Consider the following 22582-nt stretch of genomic DNA (forward strand, 5'->3'; position numbering starts at 1 on the left):
GGACAGTTTTACATAGCACAAGAACATCCCTGAGTATAAATGACTTCTGATCACAAAGAACACCCTAACACAATTCCATCTTGGTAGGGTGAGCCAACCAAGAAGAGCAGAGCATTCTGAAACTCAATCTAGACTTCGGTATGGTAGAGAGCCTCTAGGGAATGGAAGCACAGTCAGAGCGAGAACACTCTTTATACATACATTTACTTTCCAAGAGCCTCTATTCAGGCTGTGACCATGCTAAGCTCATGCCACCAAGTTGGTCCTGTGATTCTGGCTACCTTCAGTGCCACACACCCCTTCTGACCAAATCAGGACAATACCAAATCCCAGGAACACCCCCTCCCCAAGTCAGCAGGCTCCTACAAACACTGCAGTATCTCTGTTTCCTTCATCAATGGGAAAAGCACAGAAAGCTGACAAGATACTTCTAATTTGCCTCTAATTGAACATAGCTTCAGCTCTTTAATTTGAATGGCTTTCCTAATCAAGAAATGATCATAAAAAATGAGGTAACAAAGTTGGTCTGTGAAAGTGGATTCAAATGGGGTAGAAAGCGACCCTGGTGGTTCTCATGTTTCTTCCTCCGTTTAGGCAACGAATGGGACTACCTATGAAATGACCCTAACTACAGCATAGGACAGAGGGCAACCCAGCTAACTGAATACATATGACCTTCCCAGGGGGTTGGTAAGGAAGGTATTTCTCTTTCACCATGAGTTTATGAAGAGATGCAGAATTGATCAGACTGGATTAAAAATGGCTAGCTATGGCCACGTTCCCATCAAGAAAACCAACACTTGATGGAAGCAGAAGTTAAGGAATCTGCTCCTGGTGTTTTAAGATGAGAACATCAACTGAGAGAGAGAAGGGTGAGAGGGAGAAAGGGAAAGGGAGAGAGAACTTTCAGTGTAGAGTACATGCTTCCTTAGCGCACACACAGATACACACACAAAGAGAGAGAGAGAGAGAGAGAGAGAGAGCTATTAAAAAGAAGCCACATTGGCTCTTCCCTTTACCCTCCAGAGTGACAAGCAGTGCTAGAGGGAGAACAATGGGCTCACAAGACAAGCTAATCAGGATTATCCAGCCTCCTGCAACCAACCCTGCAGCACTCCAGTTCTGCCTCACTGTTGCCAAGAACTTGTGATCACTGACTACCACTGCTGACATGGTGCTTATTTTTAGAAGTCAATTATTAACTAAGTCAATGGTACTTTGTGATGGTTTTCTATAAAGAGACAAATGCTTTAGGAAAATAATAGCTTAAAAGCTTTTACTCCTGCCTCAAAACCATCAACTCCAACTCCCTGCTCCCTGGTTGCTCAGTTACCAACTGAGCAGAAATCTTCCTCTCTGCAGACAGGAGCATTTTGTTCTGGTAAGGGAGCATCCTATTCCCTTGGCTCTCAAAATTCAGACTTATTTCTAAGGGAGGTAAGTCCCTGGCTGAATGCTTCAGAAAATCGACAGTGCATGCTGATGACACAGACTGACTTTAAAATGCATCTCAAAAAGCTTTTGAGCAGTGAATAGATGGACAATGGTTGGTGAGGCAAATATGTGGCAAATTCCTGGTAGCAGAATTGAGGTGGTGGTTATTGTAAAGTCTTTCAGCTTTCTGTATGCTTTGAAATCTTCAATCAATCCTAATCACCTGTTGGAAATACAGATTAATGACATAAAATGTCAAACAGACTGTGACAGTGGAGCTCAAAACCCTTTAGAAGTTGGGATATGACCACAGAGCAGAGTTCTTCATATGACCCCTCTTTGCAGGTAAGTGGCAGCCAGTCACCAGCTTTTGCAGTAAGGGGCTCTGATGCAGGAGGGCCTGTCAGAGACTAAAGAAGAATGAGAAGAGTGCAGGACTGGCTCTTGTGGCTGCATGAACTTCCAGCAATAGCTGCTTGCTACAGAGCCCTGCCTAGACCCTCAGGTCGCTCCGAGTTCTCCCCTAGTATAAAAACACTGTTCCAGGGCTAGAGGTACAGCTCAGGGAGAAAAAAATTAACAAAATAAAAAGAAAGAAAAGATACTGTTCTTTCTTACTGTTGTTGCTTCCAAGGCTTATCTCTTTCCCTCCAAGCTCCAGTCCTGACCAGGGCTCTTTAGGTCATTATCCATGTTTGAGGCCTAACTTCAGTCTGAAGCAAGCAAGCCCCACACTCACCCACAAGGATCTCATGTTAGAGGGAGACATTTGGATGCACAGAACTAGCACCCAACTAGGGAAAGAACTTCTGAGGCTTCAGCAGAGCAGGCTCATGCTCAGAAACTCTGACAGCTAAACTGAGAACATATAGCGCACAGCTATGAGCCACCCAATGCATAGCCGTAGCATCCCAGTCCTTGGGGAACTCATGTAACACTTTGCACATAATAAGCACTGAAAATAAGTGTTTGTGAAGCTGGACCTGGGTTGATTAAGTATATCGCAACTGGCTACAAGTGCCCAAAACCATGGAAACATAGGGCGTAAGCTCAGAGTGGGGCCCCTAGAGAGGAGCTCATCCAATCATTTCTCTGCTGAGAAGCAGAATCCCACAAGCATAGCACCTGCACAGAGAGAGGACAGTATGAAACAAAGGAAGCAGATCTGCTTAGATTCTGACACTCATTATCTTTGTGACAAGCCCATTACAAAACCTCCCAGGGCCTTACTCTCTCAACCTGCCAGCTGAGGGTGTTAATAATCCATCTCACAAGATGGGGGTGACAAGATTAATAACTTACATAATGTGAAAAGAGCTTGGTAAGTGACAAAAGAGTTGAAAGCTAGTTGCTAATATAACTGGCCATGCCACCACCCACCTTCCATTAATTTAGCTAGACCTAAGTGGACAGAAGGTTTTTCTAGCCCTTCCTGTTTCTGGCTTATCAGCACTGCCTAACTTCTCTTCTTCCCTTTCTAGTGGTTAAGACATCTTAGGCCATTTAGACATCTGTCTGCACAAAACTGTTTTTGGGCTAAAACAAACAAACAAACAAACAAAATAAAAAAACATCAACACAAGAGTATAAGAAATCTAAAAGTGTTGCTGGGCAGGCCAGGCGAATCTCTGTGAGTTCAAGGCCAGCCTGGTCTACAGAGCAAGTTCCAGGACAGGCTCTAAAAAGCTACACAGAGAAATCCTGTCTCAAAAAAATAAAATAAAATTCCAAACATGTCAGGCACAGTGGCATACACCTGTCATCCCAGCAAGCAAGAGGCAGGGGCAGGAGGAACAGTGCAAGTTCAAAGCCAGCCTGATCCACATAGTAAGACAAGACACTTAGGGAAGAAGGAGGAGGAGAAGCAAGTAGTAATAATAGTTCTGTGCAGCCTTTGACCCCAGCAATCAGAAGGAAGAGGCAGGTAGATCTCTGAATTCAAGGCCAGCCTGGTGTACCTAACTTCCGAGTCAGTCAGGACTGTGTAATGAGACCCTGTCTGAAAAACACTTGGCAGTCAAGACCTATGTGGGAATCCACACCCCAGGCCACGGGATACAGCAAACCCAGAAGGGTTCCCATGCTTCCCAGACATTGTTGCACTCTATTGAAGCAAAATGGAACAAGAGTCTTCTCTATAACCTTTAGACATGCAAAAGTCAGTTCCAGGAGTCAAGTTCCATATGGCATCCACAAATGTTAGCAGATGCCTACAACATCCACAAATGCCTACAACAGTATATGTGGCCTTTCTTGATCATAAAAACAAAACAATAGAGTGAAGTGTGTGTGTGTGTGTGTGTGTATTGGGGTGGGGGTGACCATCAACAAAGACTCCTCAAGTGGAGGAAATGGGGGTCATTCAGACCAGACACCATTCTGAAAGTCAGTCTAGGTCTAAAACTCAGAAAGGAAAAGGAACGGGAGCCAACAGTGCCAGGCTGAAAACACAAGAACCATCAAGTTTGTAGATTTTCCTGTCTCTAAACTGCCAGACCCAGGGGAATAAAGCAGAAGCTAACACCTATAAAATGCATACTCTAAAAATGGAGGGCATACTGACAGACTGACATCTGTCATTCTAACCTGCACAACAATAAAACAGAATCAAAGCCACTTTACAAATGCAGAAACTGGGAATCAAAGTGATCAGAAAGCCCACCAAGGTCACAATGAAATGATGTGCTGGCTAGTTTATGTCAGGCTGACATAAGTCAGAGTCATTTTAGAAGGGGGAACCCTAACTGTGAAAATACCTCCCCTCCACCACATTGGCCTGCGAGCAAGCCTGTGGTACATTTTCTTGAATGATGATTGATGTGGGAGGGTCCAGCTTATAGTGGGCAGCGCCACCCCTAGACTGGCAGCAGTCCTAGGTACTATAAGAAGGCAGGGTGAAGCTGAAGATGTCATTAGGCACAAGTCAGTAAATAGCACCCATTCATGGCCTCTGTATCAGTTCCTACCCTGACTTCTCTCAATAATGGAATGTGACTGAGAGTTAAAACTTGAAATAAACTCTTTTCATCCCAAGTTGCTTTTGGTCATGGTGTTATATCACAGCAATAGAGGCCTAAGACAAATGGTGTTAAGTAGACAAAGACTTAACTGAGTACCTGCTCTGTACCAGGGTGTCAAGAATAATCTGAACTTTCAAGACAGTGGTAGGGCTGAGATATAGCTCAGGAGCAAAAGCACTTACCTACTATGCATGAAGCCCTGGATTCAAACCCTAGCACACAACATGGTGGCAAACATGATAATATCGTTATTTATATTTATGTAAGGGAAAAAGATATAAATAAACAACTGATTCCCAAAGTTCCCATTCCATTCTATCAGCTACAAAGCCAGCAATCCTTAGGCTTAAAGGATAGAAAAAGCCCCAGTCCCCTCATCCAGAGGAGTCAACCAAGTACACGCACTGGGGTCAGGCTGAATAGGATTGACTGACTGTGTGGCCTAAGTGCAGAGTAAGAGATCAAGTTTCTTTGTGTTTTCATTTCCTTGGTAGGTGAGAGAAAAATCTGGCTGTGGGGCTAGTGAGATGGCTCAGTGGGTAAAGGTGCATGCTCAAAACCTCACAACCTGAGCTTGATATCCTAGGACCACATGGTGGGAGGAGAGACCAACTCCCACAGTTAACCTCCATACGCATGTCATGGCACTTGCACACACACTCAGTAAGTGTAATGCGTCCTTTTAAAGGGAATCATGAAAATGCGATAAAATACTGATTTGCTTAGGATGACACTTGATATATGCCCAATAAGCATGAACACTTTCATGTTGTTGTAATCATGATCGTCACTGGGAAGAAAAGGAAGGGCTTTCAGATTAGTTCCCATGCATGTACTTGGCCCATAAACACCCTCTGACTTGACCTTGCCTTTCACTAGTGTATTGAGAAGATTATTGCTCTCTTCACCCAAAAAAAAAAAAAAAACCCTCAGGCTGTCATTTAAGTTTATTATAAACTTTCTGAAGGCAGAGACTTCATAACTCTGTCTTCATCTTCAATATTCCAGAATCTTCCAAATAGCATACAGTACTGTACACATAATGAACTTAAACTGTATTAACCGGATTTGGACCACATTAAAATTTTATGGTTGTCAAAATGGGGGAAAACTAGGAAATATACTCTAGAAAGGCCCACGAGGAAATCCTGGCATTTAGTACCTCTCTTTGAAGACAAGAGGGGACCTAGAAAACAGGGCAGTCATTCTATAACTATACCAGATTACACAGTCAGGTCCTAAGTCTTCCAGGCTGCCGGGTGTAGATCAGGGAGCCACGGAAGAGCTATTCACCATCCAGACCAATGATGAGGTCAGAGCCAGCCTGTTCCCAGGCCACTGCCACCAGGAAGACAGACGGCTGCATACCATGTGCTCCATGCAGATGCTGATCTCGCCGTCACTGTAGAAGGCCCCGTAGAAGCCCACGATGTACGGGGAGTTGCACTCGTGCAGCACCTGCAGCTCCCGGATGATCTGGTTCCGGATTGCTGGTTTGATCTCCAGGTGAATTAGCTGGAGGAGAGAAGTGAGGGAAAGCTTTTAGGAACAGGGCAAAGTAGAAAGCCTTTATTCAGTGATTTAAGTTCCCAAAGGTAAGAGAAACAAACAGCTTTTTGGTTCTATTTTTTAAGGTGCTGATGACGAAATAGAGCCTTGTACATGCTATTCAAGTACTCTACCATCAGTTATATTCCAGCTCTCGATTTACTGTATTATTTTAAGAAAGGATCTCACTGTATTGCCCAGATTGGCCTTAAACTTACTTTGTAGTTGAGGCAGAGAACTCACGATCTTCCTACCTCAGCCTCTCAAACACTAGGATGAACCACTATACTTGGAAAAATAAGCAATTCAAAAAGTTGTTGTTATACAGAGAAACCGTCTCAGAAAAAAAAAGTTGTTATCATTATTGTTAATTTATTTTTGTGTGAGTGTGTGTATGTATGTGTGTCTATGTGTATGCATGTGCATGCCCAAAAATATATGTGTATGTATATGCAAGCATGTGTGTGAATATGGGCACCCTCATGCAATGGTGAACATATGGAGGTCAGAAGACAACCCCAGATGTCCGTCTTTGTCTTCTGCCTGTTTGAGACAGTCTCTTTGTTTGGTTTTTATTTGTTTTTTTCTTATATTTATGTGTATGTATGTCTAAGTATATGTAAGTGCACCATGTACGTGCAGGATCCCCTGGAACTGAAGTTACAAACGGTTTTAAGTAGCCATGTACATGCTGGAACCAAACTCAGGTCCTCTGCAAGAGCAATAACTGTTTTTAACCACTGAGCCAGCTCTCAAGCCTCCTGGTCTCTGCTTTCCTGCTACATATGCCAGGTTAGTTGGGCCACAAATTCCTATCACACTATAGAAATGTTGAGATCACAGACATTCATACTGCAAATCGAGCTGTTATATAAGGTCTGACGATTTGAACTTGAGTACTCACACTTGTATAGCAAGCACTTTTACCCAGTAAGCCATCTTCCAAGTCCCAAACAGGCCATTTTTAAAACCAAGTTCCTATTAATTTAGGGTTGAATATCAATGTACAAGCAGGTGTTAGCACCAGAGTTGTAACCAGGAATCAGGTATGGTTCCAGTCTGGGCTCCAAAAATGTTGATCAAGGAACTCACCCATCTTACAACAAAGCTATGTGTAAGTCTTATTTCAAAATGACCTGAAGTCTTAAGAGACAAGGGAGATATGGCCTTTAGGACATGGTTCATAGTTGGGCTGTGTTGTACAAAGGCATGCGGAACTGAAGTAGGATAACCTTAGTCACCCAAAAGGTCCCGCCTTGACTTCAGGAACCTGATAGGATTGATTTAACCAAAATCTCAGCTGCTCCCTAATGTGTCAACACTGTCCCTTGTTCCAACCAGGAGACAAGTGACAAACACATTTAATGTTATTTAATAAGGTTGAGCCATAGACAATAAGTATGACATATGACAATTGATGAGTTGGAACAGCTGACAGGAGATAAACAAGAGGTGGGTCCCAAAGATGGATGCTATTGGTAAAGCTAAAAGGAATAGTACAATACAAACACAGGGAGAAGAATGGACATGCTGAGCTGAAAAACATGGAAGAACGTAGCCTCTCTACACAGGGCAACTGTGTTCAAAGAGAAGACCAATGGTAGACAGGAAAGGGAATCGGCTCAAGACTGAAGCCATGGAACTTGGTTTTGGCCTGAGCATCAATCACTAGAACTGGGTGTAAAAAAGCAGCCCCTTTGCACTTGACAAATGTATCTGGTGTCCTTCCCATACCACAAAGTAAGTGGAAGAAGAATCCATCACTGTTATTCCATAGTCCAGGGATGGTGATTTTCACACTAGCAGACCTTAGTATTTCCCACAGTCTGACAGACAACAAGTTCAAAATCAAACTGAAAAAGTACTAAGTAAAAACCCCCTTTCCCCATTCACAGGCTCCCAGCTGAATCCATTTATCTATTTATTCACACAAACTCACCTTCCTGGCCATAACTAGGCCAGACGGTTTATGGGAGACCTTGAACACCACTCCACCATTGCCAGCCCCCAGCTCACTGATCTTCTCAAAGTCATCATCCTTCAGCTCTCCCACCTTCTGCTTCTGGGTCAGAAAGGCCTCAAGGCGCTTCCGCTGCTGCTCATCAAGCTCCAGCTCCTCCAGCTTCTTCTGCAAGGCCTCCAGGTTGGTCCTGCCCAAAGGAGGAGCCAGGTCAGCACAGAGAGACACTGCCCTGCATCCCTCCACCTCTGGGCCAAGCCCACAGGGAATCCAAGAAAGGTGTTAATGGGGAGGGTTCTACTCACCGGGGCTCTGCCCCATTTCAATCATCCCAAGGGCTTGAGCCACAACCATGCTTTACTTCTCACAACTGCAGCTTCCTTATTTAAGAAATGAAGGCCCTGGATTTCTCTCAATATGCTAAAGGTCTACAAGAGGAACCAAGGAATCTACTAAAAGTGAGAATGAGCCACCTAAAACTGCTCTACAAGCCCAGTTTTAAAAGTCTCATTAAGGCTCTTGATTATTGCAAAGAAGCAACATTGCCGTTTAGTTAAGTTCCTCATTTTTCAGGTCACCAGTGGGTATGGCATGCCAGTGGCCTGACTTACTCGTACGGAACCTGCAGAGACAAATGTTTATCTCAAGACTAACCCAGACTTAGTAGTTGAAAAGGTATGATTGGAAGTCACAGGGTGCCTTTAATTTCAATTTTTCAATCTCCTAATGTTATATTCAAAATTTATTTGCCCATAACATCGCTCATGTCCTATTTTATAACTTAATTGTCAAATATGTTTATTTGTGACTTGTTTTCTTATGCTAGAATATATCCTTGGAAAGGATTGATGATTGTGCTGGATTTTTTGTTGTTGTTCTTTAACCATCAGCAAACACTTAGAACAATTTGCATCAATACTAGATCCACATTAAATTATTATTAAAATAAATAAATAAATCATAAAAAAAAGCCTCACTAGTGGTTGAAGAGATAGCTCCACAGTTAACACAGTTAAAAACACTTGTTGCTCTTCGAGAGGGCAGAATTCAGTTCCCAGCACTCATGCCAGGCTGCTTACAACCACCTGTAACTCCAGCTCCACAGAATCCAATGCCTTTGGGTCTATACTAATGTACACATACCCAAACACAGACACACAGAAATATAAATGGTTCTTAAAAAGCATCACCTGGCGGTAGTGGTGGCACATATGTTTAACCCCAGCACTTGTGAGGCAGAGGCAGGCAGACCTCTCTCTAAGAGTTGGAGGCAGGCAGCCTGGTCTACAGAGTGAGTTCCAGGACAACCAGAGCTGTCACTCAGAAAAACCCTGTCTCAAAACCCACCGTGCAAAATAAGACAAACAGAACAGCACTTTGCAGCTGCATTTCATCAGTCCATCTGATGTGAACAACTGAGCTACCAGACCACCAAATGTACAAATGGGCTTGGGAACCAGCTATCTTGCAGAAAGCAAGTGGGCATGGCAGGAAGCAGTCACCAGCCCAGCATGTGGCATGCCATGGACATCACAGTGTCTCTCTTCTTTTCTTTTTCTTTTCTTAAGATTTACTTATTTTTTATGTATATGGTGTTCTGTCTGCATGCCAGCAAGGGCACCAAGTCTCATTATAGATGGTGTGAGCCACCATGTGGTGGCTGGGAACTGACTGAACTCAAGACCTCTGGAAGAGCAATCAGTGCTCTTAACCTCCGAGCCATCTCTCCAGCCCATAAGTGTTCTTTACAGAGCATTGAAGAACATTCAGTAAAGCCTCTTGGTTAATCTTCTGAATTGGTAGAGAGATCACTCATTGTGTTTCATCTGACTTCATTTCCCAGTCTAAACAGATGACACACGTGACAAAACAGGATTTTTAGACATCAGAACACTGTTTTCCCCCCAGATATACCAGTCAACGTAGAAACACAATTCTCCACTCTTCCTTCACACCCTTTCCAAAGGCCAAGATGACAGGGAGACAAGAAATTTCATGGTTCCAGCATACAGTTTGGTACAACATACACACGGGGCCAGAGAAGCCACAAGATGATGTCACTGGCTCTCCTCACAGAGTAACTCTGGGAAAAGGGAGGTGTCATGCTCTAAATTGTGTACACCCTTCCACATTCACATATGGAGGTGTATGGAACAGGCCATTCAAAAGATGATTAAGACTGAAAGGTGCTAAGGGTAGGATACTGGTCAGATAGGCTCAGTGGCCTCCTAAGAAGAGAAAGATAAGCACTCTTGCTCAGTACACACAGTGAAAGGCCATACAAGCACACAGAAAGAATGTCGTCATCAAACCAGGAAGAGGGTCTTCCCTAGAATCCTACTGTGCTGACACCCTGATGTTAGACATCCAGCTCAGCAAGTATGATAAAATAAATGTCCACTTAAGCCACCCTTTTGTTACGGTAGGTGAGGAGCTTGAAGCCTCTGGTCAATATTCTCATCCTGCTAAAATATTTAGTTAACTTTCAATGTCCTTGTTCCTTGTGAGACTCTGAGCACATGTTAAGTGGTTAGGGGTATGCAAAACCTTTGGTATTCCCTTTCAATTCTCTCACTAAAAGGTCCGCTGGTGGCCATATTTAGAAACACATATCAAATGCACATAGACACCTTCCCCCAAATTTTGGTGACATTACAGTTACCTAGAAGGCTTATGGGCAGTGGAGGCAGGCAGGGGGCACATACAGAATACAGAATCCAACAGCTGCTATCAAAAATGAATAGGCTAGTCGGCAGTAGTGGTGCACACCTTTAATCTCCACACTTGGAAGGTAGAGGCAGACAGAGAGATATCTATGAGTTCAAGGCCAGCCTGGTATACAAAGCAAGTACCAGGATGTCCAGGAACTGAAACTGTTACAGAGAAACCCTGTCTCAAAAAACAAAAAAGTAAAAATAAAAAAGGCTAGGTCAAAGGCTGTAACTCAGCTAGCAGTGATTACCTAGCCCCTGGGTTTGATCAACACATAAGCCTGCAGGATAGAGGATACTTAATATAATCTCAGCATTCAAGAGGCTGAGGTAAGAGGATCCTAAGATCCAGGCTAGCCTAAACTACATAGTGAGACCTTACCTCACAGAACAGAAATCCCCATCACACACGCGTGCGCGCACATACACACACACCCACACACACACACCATGCACGAGGACATCGGGGAGGAAGACGACTAAGAGAAAACACACTCTCTTCCTAGCACTGTACTATGTGCTTTACACCTATGAAGTCATCTGCCAACACCTCTACTACCAGGACAGATGAGCAAACTCAAGAATAGGCAAGTGGAGTAAATGGGTCAAAGCCACACAGTCAGGACTCAAACCAGGAAGAGAGAATTATCCTTAACATAATGCCTACTCCAAAAGTTCCATACTTCAAAGGAGGCAACTTCCATCCCAGGGCAATGACATCTGAGGATAGCACCCACACACAAGGTCCTTTGTCTCAGACGTAAGTGCATCCCCCTGCACAACCTGCTAACAGCCCCACAGGTGCACAGCAACTCTACCTCTGAACAAGTTCATGCGAGTAGAAAGGGAATGCTGACTCATCATTTGCCTAGCTCTGCAGAAACAAACTACAATAAATGTTTGTGATGGCAGATGCCTATAATCTTAGCACCCAGGAGATAGAGGCAAAAGGATTGCCACAATCTCAGGCTAGCCTGGGCTACACAGTGATACTCTGTCAAAAAAGGAAGAAGAGGACCTGAGAGATGGCTCAGCACTTGGCATGAAAGCCTGGGGACCTAAGTTCTATCCCCAGAATAGATTTAAAGGGGAGGAGAAAAGACTGGAGAAGGGGAGCAGAGTAGGTACAAGTTAAGTTAGTACCTTCCAAAAGAAACTAGGTCCTTGGGTTCCTTCCTTCCTTACCTCTATACCCGGATCTAATCCCTTCTCCACTAGCTAAAGAATTGCTGCTAATTTGTGCTTTCCAAAGTCCTAGCCCCACTAGATAGATCCCAGGATGGGCTGTCAGGTGTGATGGTTAGGAATGTTGACAGTCCCTAGGGGTAGGTGGGTGAGTGAGTGTTGTTAAATTAATGATCCACTAGCACTTGATTAACAAACAGTGGGTCTCTGGAGAAACTACCTAACCTTGCCAGGTCTCTGACTTCTCTTCAATGCACTGTAAGGAACAGTTTCATGAATACCCTCACCAAGGCAAAATCAAAGAGCAAACTCATGAGCAGTCCTGAAAGTCTAACCCACTTCTAAACAACGGGAAGGCAGTAGATACAGAAGAATGGAAGCAGGAGGGGAAGCCAAGGCTGCAGCAGCAGGACCTGAAATCACGGCTTTCCCTTTCAGAGTTCTTAAAGCACTTTCAACATTTTTGTCTTTCCAGAGAATGAAAGGCAAACCAGTGGTAGCAACACGGCTCCTACTACTCAGTGGAAAGAAACCAATCAATAACGAGCTGTTATTCAGGGTCACGTCCTCTTGCACAGGGAAGTTGGTCCACAAGCCTTGTTTCTTCCTCTCAAGGTAAAATCCTTCAAGTAAAGAAAATGAGAAGAGGTCCTCACTCCTGACCCATATTACAAATCCACAAAGCTCAGAGGTCAAGAATCTGCTTCCTTTGCAACCATTTTTTTGTTTGTTTGTTTGCTTTGTTTTTAGAGACAGGGTTTCTCTATAGCTTTGGAGCCTGTCCTGGAGCTTACTGGATAGACTAGGCTGGCCTCGAACTCACAGAAATCTGCCTGTCTCTGCCTCTCAAGTGCTGGGATTAAAGGCATGCGCCACCGCTACACAGCTGCAATATTTAGTTAAAATATTTTTAAGTGAAATCAGCAAAAATGACACTGGAGATTTAAAAACAAAACTAGAACTCCAATAGACAGTCCATCAGTCAGGCAACCTGTCTTGTCTATCTGTCTCTCTCAAACATATATACACACACACAATCCTCCCTCTCTCCAGGGACCAGCTATGATCCACTCAAACCCCCTCATATTCAGCAAAAACAGCACAGTGAAATGCGAATTCTACACCATGGCAGTCTAATAGTAAACACAAGTTCACAAGATACAAGAAGATTACAGGTTTGAAATGGCAATGCACAAAAAAAACCAAACAAAAACAAAAAAAACACCAAGGGTTGTCACTTGGATTCTGGTAACATCAGAGAAGCACAATGCAAGGATGATCCTCTAAACAAGAAGGTTCTTCCCCCCCCCCCCGCCCCACCACCCGCTGAGAATAATTATAATCACACCACACACTAGGGTCTTTCATTTGTAGCTCAACAGTTTAAATTAAGCAGCAAAGGAGAGACCTCAAAGATCAACTGGATTCAATCCTCATTTTACAGAACAGGAAACTGAGGCCCAGAGAGGACAAAGTGGAGGGTCTCCCAACACCCAGAACTTTCTTCTGTTTAAAGCCCCACCCACCCAAGACAGTGTCTCACTTGTAGCTCTGGCTATCCTGGAACTCACGATAGACTAGGCTGGCCTCTAATTCAGAGATATGCCTGCCCCTGCTTCCCAAATGCTGAGATTAAAGGCCTGTGCCACTATACCCAATTTATTTTAAGTATTTTTTGAGACAGAGTCTCGGGTAGCTCAGATTGGCCCTGAATTCATTATGTAGCTAAGGGTGGCCTTGAATTTCTGATCTTCCTTCCTACACTTCCCAAGTGCTAGAATTATAGACAAGCATGACCACATCAGGCACACAACTTCCAAGACCTCATACTTCCCTCTGATAGCTACCGGATTTAGAAGTTGCCCTAAGGATTACAGAATGCGGGATCATACATGGTCTAGACAAAAGAACTGGGCTCCTCATGCTCCAGACACAAACCACATGTGCATGCCAATAGTCAGCTTGGTGAGGCTAGGTGGCAGGCTCTGTCTTTGCCAAGAAAGTGCACTAAAAAGGGCAGAAGAAAACAACCAATCATTGCTCTGGGAGGAGGGTAAGAGTCCTCACACAGGTAAGGCCAGGGAGCTGTCAAGTTTCCCCCAGCCTATGGTGTTCAGCAAGTAGAAATGTTATTTCTGCAGGAAGCAGGGAAGGAGAAGGAAGGAAAGAGGGGAGGAGGGAGAAAGAGAGACAGACAGAAGACAGACAGACCCCTTTTGCAGTCTCCACCACTATCTTTAAGTTCATGGGCAAGTTAGCTTTCTGGTTCTCAGTTTCCACATCCATAAAGAAAAGGATATGGAGAGGAAGAAAATAGGGAAGGGAAAGCTATTTGCCTATCTCTGAGCTCCAAGTGGGTCAATGACAGCAAGCAAAGGAAGTGCAAAAACAAGGCTGAGGCTCTCAGGCTGAGAGGCTGAAGAGTTTCACTGAGCCCAAGGAACAAGAAAACAAAGAGAAATAGCACCACCAGTCTCCAAACAGTCAAGTCACAGATGCCTGGGAACTGCAGGTTAGTAGGGCAAAGAGTACTTAAGGCAGAAAGAAGCATGATGGTCTAGGAGGGAAAACACATTTGAATAAGCACTGGGAGGAAATAGGATTGAAACCAGTTATGGTAGGGTCTAAAATTAAAATTCCTACTATTTATGTTTATACAACAAATAAATAATCTATGGGAAATGTACAACTTATTTAGACAATATAGCTTTCTACTCATACACTGAGTCATGTGAGCATTAGGGGAAACCTTGTTTCAAAGGCTTTCTTCAGGGACACTGGAGAGGTGGCTCAGTGATTAAGAGCTCCCTCTCGGCTCTTACAGACACCTGAAGTTTGTCTCACAGCCACTGTAACTCCAGCTCCAGGGGAGCAATACCCTTTTCTAAACTTTCATGTCCCCCCCAAAAAAGTGTTCCTTTATTTAATTGTTTTATCTTGTGTGTATGAATGTTTTGTCTGAATGTATGCATGTGTATCAAAAAGGTTTCCCTAATGCTCACAGAAGGCCGAGGTCAGAGATGGTTTTATGTAACCAAGATCTGCTAGTTTTGTAGAGAAGAAATATCTGAGTTGAACTAAGGAATTGGACTAAGAAGATAAACAGAATTTAGATAACAAAAAGAATGGGAAGCCAGGTGTGGTGCCTCACACTATAATTCTGGAAGGCAAAGGTCAAGGATTGCCAAGAATTTAAGGCCAGCCTGGGCTGCGGAGTAAAACCTGTCTCAGAAAGAGGGAAAAAAGGAGGAAAAAGAAAAAGAAAGGACACTTACTAGCATAAATTATTCTGCAGAAAATGATGAGGAATAGTGGTGTGGGAGAATTGTCTGTATTCTGTCAATCATATTTTAATAAAACACTGATTGGCCAGGCAGACAGTATAGGCGGGAAAGCCAGACAGGAAGTAAAGGTGAAGCAAAGAGACTGGTAGTATTCTGGAAAGCAGGAAGCTCCCTCCGCAGTTCTGCCCAGACCACCAGAGAGGAAAGATGTAAACTGCCCCACTGGAAAAGGTACTGAGCCATGTGGCTAACGTAGATAAGGATAATGGGATAACATAAGTTATAAGAGCTAATAAGTAGCCTGACCTAATGGGCCAATCAGTTTATAATCTTATGAAGTCTTGTGTGGGATTTTCTTTGGGATTTGCCGGCTGTGGGGTACCGGACGGGATAGAAACCCCAACAAGCCGGCCCACATGTTACAGAATAGAATTAAGATAATCAGCTGTGCAAGGTGGCAGTGCTAGCCAGGATACTAGCACTTAGCAGGCAGAAGCTCTGTGAATTTAAGGTCAACTGGTCTACACAGCAGGCCAGTCAGATGTACAAAGTGAAATATTGATTAAAAAAAAGAACAAAAAAGTTGTGAAGATAAATATATATAATCGTCTGGGCAGTGGTGGTGCATGCCTTTAATCCCAGTACTCAGAAGGCAGAGGCAGGTGGATCTCTGTGATTTGTTTGAGGTCAGTCTGGTTTACAGAGCAATTTCCAAGACAGGCTCCAAAGCTACATAGAGAAACCCTGTTTCAAAGGAAAAAGAAAAAAAAGAAAAGAAAACAATATCAGAATTAGAACAGATATTTATCTTCCATTGAAGTCAGGTAGCCTCCAAGCCAAAAAACAAACTTTTACAAAAGCCAAGAAAACATATTTAATTAAAAAGAAGTAACAAAGAGTCACATCTCTATTCTCTTAAACAACGAAGACAAAAATTTACCCCTGGGAATGCAGCAGGATTCTGCAATCACACAAATTACCTCCCACATCATGTTTTTGCAGACAGTCACACTAAGACACACACACATACCCTGGAGTGATAGAACCACCCACTCTCATGCATAGGCTGATCCCAAATACTGAACAACATCCTGAAGCAGAGGGTGGTGTCGCTGCTGCTTGAATACAGTAACAGCCCAGAGTTCCTTCTAACTCTTTTCTTGGTAGAGAAAATTAACACCAATGAATTCCTAAAGAATCAATCTTCTATAGCCAGGCGGTGGTGGTGCACGCCTTTAATCCCAGCACTCAGGAGGCAGAGGCAGGTGGATCTCTGTGAGTTCGAAGTCAGCCTGATCTACAAGAGTTAGTTCCAGGACAGGCTCCAAAGTTACAGAGAAACCCTGCCTCAAAAAAAAAAAAAAATCAATCTTCTATAGAAAGGAATTAAAAGTTTTGGGAGAAAGGAAAAAGGAGGGCAAAAGAGACATGGCAATCTGATTTTTAAAAAAATGAAATTTAGATGCAAGGATGAGTCTCTCACATACTAGGGCATGGCATTCCTATTAATGCATTTGAGACCAGGAACAATTATGGAACCCTTCTACCACAGGATCTGGAACACCAAAATTTGGTTTTTCCTCAAAACTATGACAAAGAGTACCTGTTTTTCAGACAAAACACCCCTGGCTCATCCCTGATATCAGGTACTTCCCTATTAGTGTCTTATTTCCAGAGGAAAAGGGATAAAGGTTCTGGTAAAATGTGAAGAGGAACTCCCAGGCTGACACACTCTGAGGAGCTCATGGTAGAAGCAGGAGGCAGTAAAAAAAATAGTGTTTGGCCATAAAGGATCAAAACTAGTATTTTGGGATAGAAGGATAGTCAGGAGGGGCCCAGAGTGCCAAAAGGGAAGAGGGAACCAAGGCCAACCCAGATGTAAAATACAATGAACACATCATCTTCCTCAGAGAAGCACATGAGCCTTGCTCTGTGGGAAGGCTGGGCTGGCTGTGTCTGAAGAACAAGCTGACTAACGACAGCCCTAGAAACACTCGTTTCCTGTTCTTGAGAATCTGAGTAAAGAACCCTTAGAAACTCCCCAAGCAAGCCAGGCAGGGTTGGTGGTGCCTGTAATCCTTACACTTGGGAGCTGGAGACAGGATGATTAGGAGTTGAAGTCTAAGCCATGATTACATAGCAGGTCTGAGGCCAGGGTAGGCTACAGGAGCCCTTGTCTAAAAAAAAAAAAAAAAAAAAAAAAAAGAAAGAAAGAAAAAGAAAAGAAAAAACTCCCTGAGCTTGATGAAGTAAGAGGTAAGAGTGCAAACTCTTGGGGGATTGAGGTTTAGATTTTTTAAAAATTTATTTATTTTCTGCTGAGTGGTGATGGCACACGCCTTTAATCTCAGCACTTGGGAGGCAGAGGCAGGCGGATCTCTGTGAGTTTGAGGCCAGCCTGGTCAACAGAGTAAGTTCTAAGACAGGCAAAGATACACAGAAAAACCTTGTCTCAAAAAAAACAAAATTAAAAAAAAAAGTCACATAAAGATAGAAAACACACAGAGGGGGCTGGAGAGATGGCTCAGTGGTTAAGAGCACTGGCTGCTCTACGAGAGGTCCTAAGTTCAATTCCCAGCAACCACATGGGGGCTCATAACCATCTGTAATGAGATCTGATGCCCTCTTCTGGCCTGCAGGCGTATATGCAGGTGGAACACTGTATACATAATAAATAAATCTAAAAGAAAAGAAAACACACAGAGAATCTGAACACTGTATGTTATTGTGTTGTCTTTGAACTGTTTGATTGTTGATGAAGGAGTAACAGCTGCTAAAAGATATTTGATTATAAATGTTGTTGGATTAATCCAACCTATATACTTTGAAAATGCCTTGATGTCAAAATTTAAGTCAAAAGATATGTTACTATGGAAAGGCAGTTTTGCTTTTTCTTCCACAGGAAATGAGAGGCTGTGGACTCATTCTGGGTTAAGAAAAATAAGGATTGATCAAGGGAAACTCCTGAAAAATCTCCAATGAGAACAGATGGTCCAGATGATTTAACCTTTCTGAGCACCTCTGGTGCAATGTCCTCTGAGTTCTACATCCAGAAGAGCCTCAAGACTGCTGGCTAAGATGATCCAGCCTCACAGAATACTCCAGTCAGGACTTGACCAGAATCCTAAATCTTCTTTAGGTTTCCATAAGATTATCAGTGCCCCAAATCAACAGAAAGTAGCCTAGAAAACTATGCTCACATTCAAAAAAAAATGGATTATAGATGCTTGTCTTTGTTTAGAGTGTTGGTTATAAATAATTATGGATAATGGTCAGGAAAAAAGATAAGCAAAGGAGATTAGATTCAGAGTTCTTGTTTTGAAAAGAAAAAAAAGGGGGAATGCTTTCGTACACTGTAAATATTTATCACTCATATTACTTTAAGAAAATGCTGATTGGCCAGTAGTTAGGAAGAAGGTATAGGTGGGGCGACCAGACTAAGAGAATTCTGGGAAGAGGAAAGGCAGAGAGTCAGTCACCAGCCAGACACAGTAGAAGCAAGATGAGTATGCCTTACTGAAAAAAGGTACCAAACCAAGTGACTAGACATAGACAAGAATTATGGTTAATTTAAGTTGTAAGAGCTAGTTAATAATAAGCCTGAGATAACAGGCCAAACAGTTTTTAATTAATATAAGCCTCTGTGTGTTTCTTTGGGACTGAATGGCTGTGGGACCAGGCAGGACAGAAACTTCCATCTATAAAAATGACACTGGTAAGCTGGGCATGGTGGCAAATGCCTTTAATCCTAGCACTTGGATAGGCAGAAGCAGACAGATCCCTGTGAATTCAAAGTCAACCTGGTCTAATAGTGAATTCCAGGATAGCCAAGGCTATGTAGAAAGACCCTGCCTTAAAGGAAGGAAGAAAGGAAGGAAGGAAGGAAGGAAGGAAGGCAGGCAGGCAGGCAGGAAGGAAAGCAGGCAGGCAGGCAGGCCCTGCCTCAGATAGATAGATAGATAGATAGATAGATAGATAGATAGATAGATAGATAGATAGATATAGACAGACAGACAGACGAGTTAGTACATAAATAAATGAGAAGAAAAAAATGGCAAAAGGAAAAAAGGAGGGATACATGTTAATTGGGCTCTAGTATAACTCAGGGGTAAAATGGGTACTTAACACACGTAAGACCTTCACAATTAAAATAACAACTGACGTTAACTGTTTCTGTCTCCTGAAATGAAGGGGAAGGTAGGGAAAGAGTATCTGAGCTAACGTCACATTCAGAGCCTGGACTATCAGAGGAGGAAGCAGCAGCAAGCACCTGCAGTTCTAAGCCCCTGCTCTGCTCCTGGGTCATGCAGGTGGAGCAGTTCTAACAGCACAGAGAGGTGAAAACTAGAAAAGATAGCTATTTCACAAAATGAAATGGGAGTCTTCTCTGGGGAGAAGCTAAGGATGAACCACAGCAGAAAGCCAAGAGCCATTTAAGTCCAAAAACACTTAGATTTTAATGTCTTTATTGTTGTAGTAGAGAACATCCTCCCCGCCCTAGACCTTTAGCACACAGTAGCAGCTTTGTATGTTTAGTCTCACTCTTGTTTGGGGCAGATCAAACGAGGCTGCCAAATTCTATACTGCTTCAAGATACAGAAAAATAAAAAGAAAAGTAATATGAAGGGAAAAGGGAGTCCCATAGCATAAGTAACTGTGAAAATAAAAACTTCTAGGCTGCTCTGATACAGAGAAAAACATGGAACAGGGAATATGAGTGGGCCTCTAGTACTTACAACCATACAAGGGCCAGACAGATTTCTTATGGAGCAGTACAGCAGCAGGCTTTGTGTGTAAAGGCTGCAGAAAAGGGGCAGGGGAGGACAATGTGATCCCTGCCCTCCCGAAGCAATCATCGGCATGTAATGCATGTGCAAGAGACAGGGAGCCAGGCAGAGAGATAAACAACAGGGAAGTAAGGCAGGAAGTAAGCAGGCAGGTAGGGGAAAGCATTTCGATGTCAGCCAAACATGGAAAAGGGTACTATACTAACAAGAGCAGTAACAACTCTACCTCAGTGGGCATAGAGGGCTATGGGGGCATAGAGACAATACCCCAAATTCTGTTTAAGATGAAGAAGGGAAAGTGAAGGTATGAAATGGTAATTTCTTTTTCTTCTTTATAAAAAAAATTTTTTATTTATTTATTTGGTTGGTTGGTTGGTGTGTGTATGTGTGTGTGTGTGTGTATTTCTGTGTCTCTTTGGCTATCCTGGAATTCTCTCTGTAGACCAGGCTGGCTTCGAACTCACAGAGATTTGCCTGCCTCTACCTCCAAAGTGCTGGAATTAAAGGCACGCACTGGCACTGCTGCTTCCTGGCAGACAAGTGGGAAGCAAGGAGCACAGTACCCAGGAAGATGATGTGGGACAGTCAGTTAGCACAACTGTGTGACCATCTGGACAAGAAAAAAAAAAGAAGAGTAACAGTGACACTAGATTTCTGGCAAATGAGGAGGAGACAGCTTTGTGGTAGAGGGTTGTTGTATAATGAACAACCTGGCTAGACTTTGTCCTCTGTGAGAGGCAGCCTGTAAAACCATGCTATTCCTGAGTAATAGGTGTGTCTGTTCTTCACGGTGTACCTAATGATTTATGCCGAGGTGACTCATGATGGGTCTCTAGACAATCTACTGAAGAGATAACAAAGAAGGATTGGCCATAGCAGAAAGGGCAAGCATGCAACTAATGAACTGGGCTTTGAAAGAAGTGTTATCAGCAAAACTTGCAGAGAACACAGGAGGCTGGAGACCAACTTCAATCACAGGGTCAGTGATTAAGCTAACCCTGCAAAGAACTCCAGACAGTGAAATTCAGGTGAACTTGCCTGGTAAGCAATATTCTCTGCATATTGTACATGAGTGTAGCAGAGACTGATGTGTCCACAAGAACACTAGCAGCTGTACTGTTTTGCAGTTCTCCCAGGCCTCACTCTTTGTGTCTCTTCTTTTGGTTGATCTTGATTATTATCCTTTTGATGTAATAAAATTGTAATTAGAGTAGTAATCAGTACTTTCCAGCATTCTATAATTACTCTAGCAAATTCTGGAACCTGAGAAGGTAATAAGAACTCTGAATTTGTAGCCGCTGCCTGGAAACCCCCAAGCTTCCAGCCGGTGTCTAAAATAAGAGCAGTCTTGAAAAAGACATGCCCTTAACCAGTAAAGTACGGCCTAAATCTGTATAGATAGTGCCCAAAGTTACCATAGGGACAAAAGGATTCTGAATCTACTATTGGGACCAGCTGAAGTCTGCTGGATTACAATTAGAGAGACACACTTATATGCCTAACAAAATAGACCAGGAATTTGTAACAAAGACCTAAGGTAAAGCATGAAAGAGGAAGGCAAAGAAGGTAAAGATCAACTCTGCTGGAAACTAGCCATCTGATCTGGAAAAGAGCTCTCTGGCAGTAAGCAGAAAGACAATCTTACCCTGTGGCATGGGGGCTGCTATGGGCATGTGCAGAGAATGGATAGGGATGTATTCTGAACAAATACATAGGTAAATGCAATAGAGAGGTGATTTTTATAGACGTTGGACCTCATCTAACTTCTTGGATTCTAAATCACAACCAATGTAGATGCTCAGAGGCAATTAAAAGGCAGGCCAATAAGGAGGAGAGCACGCACCGGTGATTGAGATTACAAAGCAAAAGACAACAGTCCACTGCATATTAAACTTGAGATATTAGCTGTAGGAAAAACAGGTAACTCCAAAATCAGCACAACTTGCATTCTCAGGACCTTGGGTCAAACTTCAAAGAACACATTCTTAGAGCAGAGATGGTAAGACCCATCGTCTGAGTCCTTCCTCTTTACTTCTCCTCCCACTTCCTTTTCTTCCAAAGGAGAAGGACTTCATTTACCCACTGGTTTGCCACATCCTGCCTCTCAGCTACTTCCTGGGAGACGCCTGGCTATTCTGAGAGAAGCATTAACTCTTTCAGGCCTTATAAATTTTGAAAATCTATACCATATGAGAAAATATGAATAAGAGAGGTGAGAAAACCTTTCTAAGTAACACAATTATTTCAGGCACTGTTGTTTTGTTTTTGAGACAGGGTCTTGTTTGTAGTCCAGGCTGTTCTAGAACTCTCAACCCCCCTGCCTCAGCTTCCTGAGGACTGGAATTACAAGACTGTGTTCCACCAAGTCTGGTAAGAGGAAGTTTTTTTAATCAAAAGTCCAGATCTGGACATGGTAGCTCACATCTGTATTTCAAACACTCACGGAGCTGAGGCAGAACTGGCATAAACTCAAGGCCAGGCTGGACTACATAGCTGAATTATAGATCAGTCAAGAATGCAGTGAGACCCTGTCAATAATAATAACATAATAATTAAAAATTTAAAAACAATAACAACAAAGCACCAAGACGAATTTTTAAGATGTCAGAAAACAAGGAATTTAATTCACTCAGGGCTGGAGCCTCTAATAATG

At 43.0% G+C, this 22582-nt stretch overlaps 1 protein-coding gene across 1 annotated transcript in view; it reads right to left on the bottom strand.

Moving 5' to 3' along the window:
• The window catches only part of Map2k1 (mitogen-activated protein kinase kinase 1), a 71564-nt gene that overhangs the window by 24059 nt on the left and 24923 nt on the right, over window positions 1-22582 (bottom strand). The window contains exons 2-3 of the mRNA XM_048424404.3: window positions 7942-8152; window positions 5823-5969 (exon numbers count right to left, since the gene is read on the bottom strand). Coding sequence (XP_048280361.1) covers window positions 5823-5969; window positions 7942-8152 — 358 coding nt within the window. The remainder of the gene's footprint in view (window positions 1-5822; window positions 5970-7941; window positions 8153-22582) is intronic.

Source organism: Myodes glareolus, chromosome 4 (genome assembly GCF_982192425.1).
Source record: "Myodes glareolus chromosome 4, mMyoGla1.1, whole genome shotgun sequence".
Classification (NCBI taxonomy): Eukaryota; Metazoa; Chordata; class Mammalia; order Rodentia; family Cricetidae; genus Myodes; species Myodes glareolus.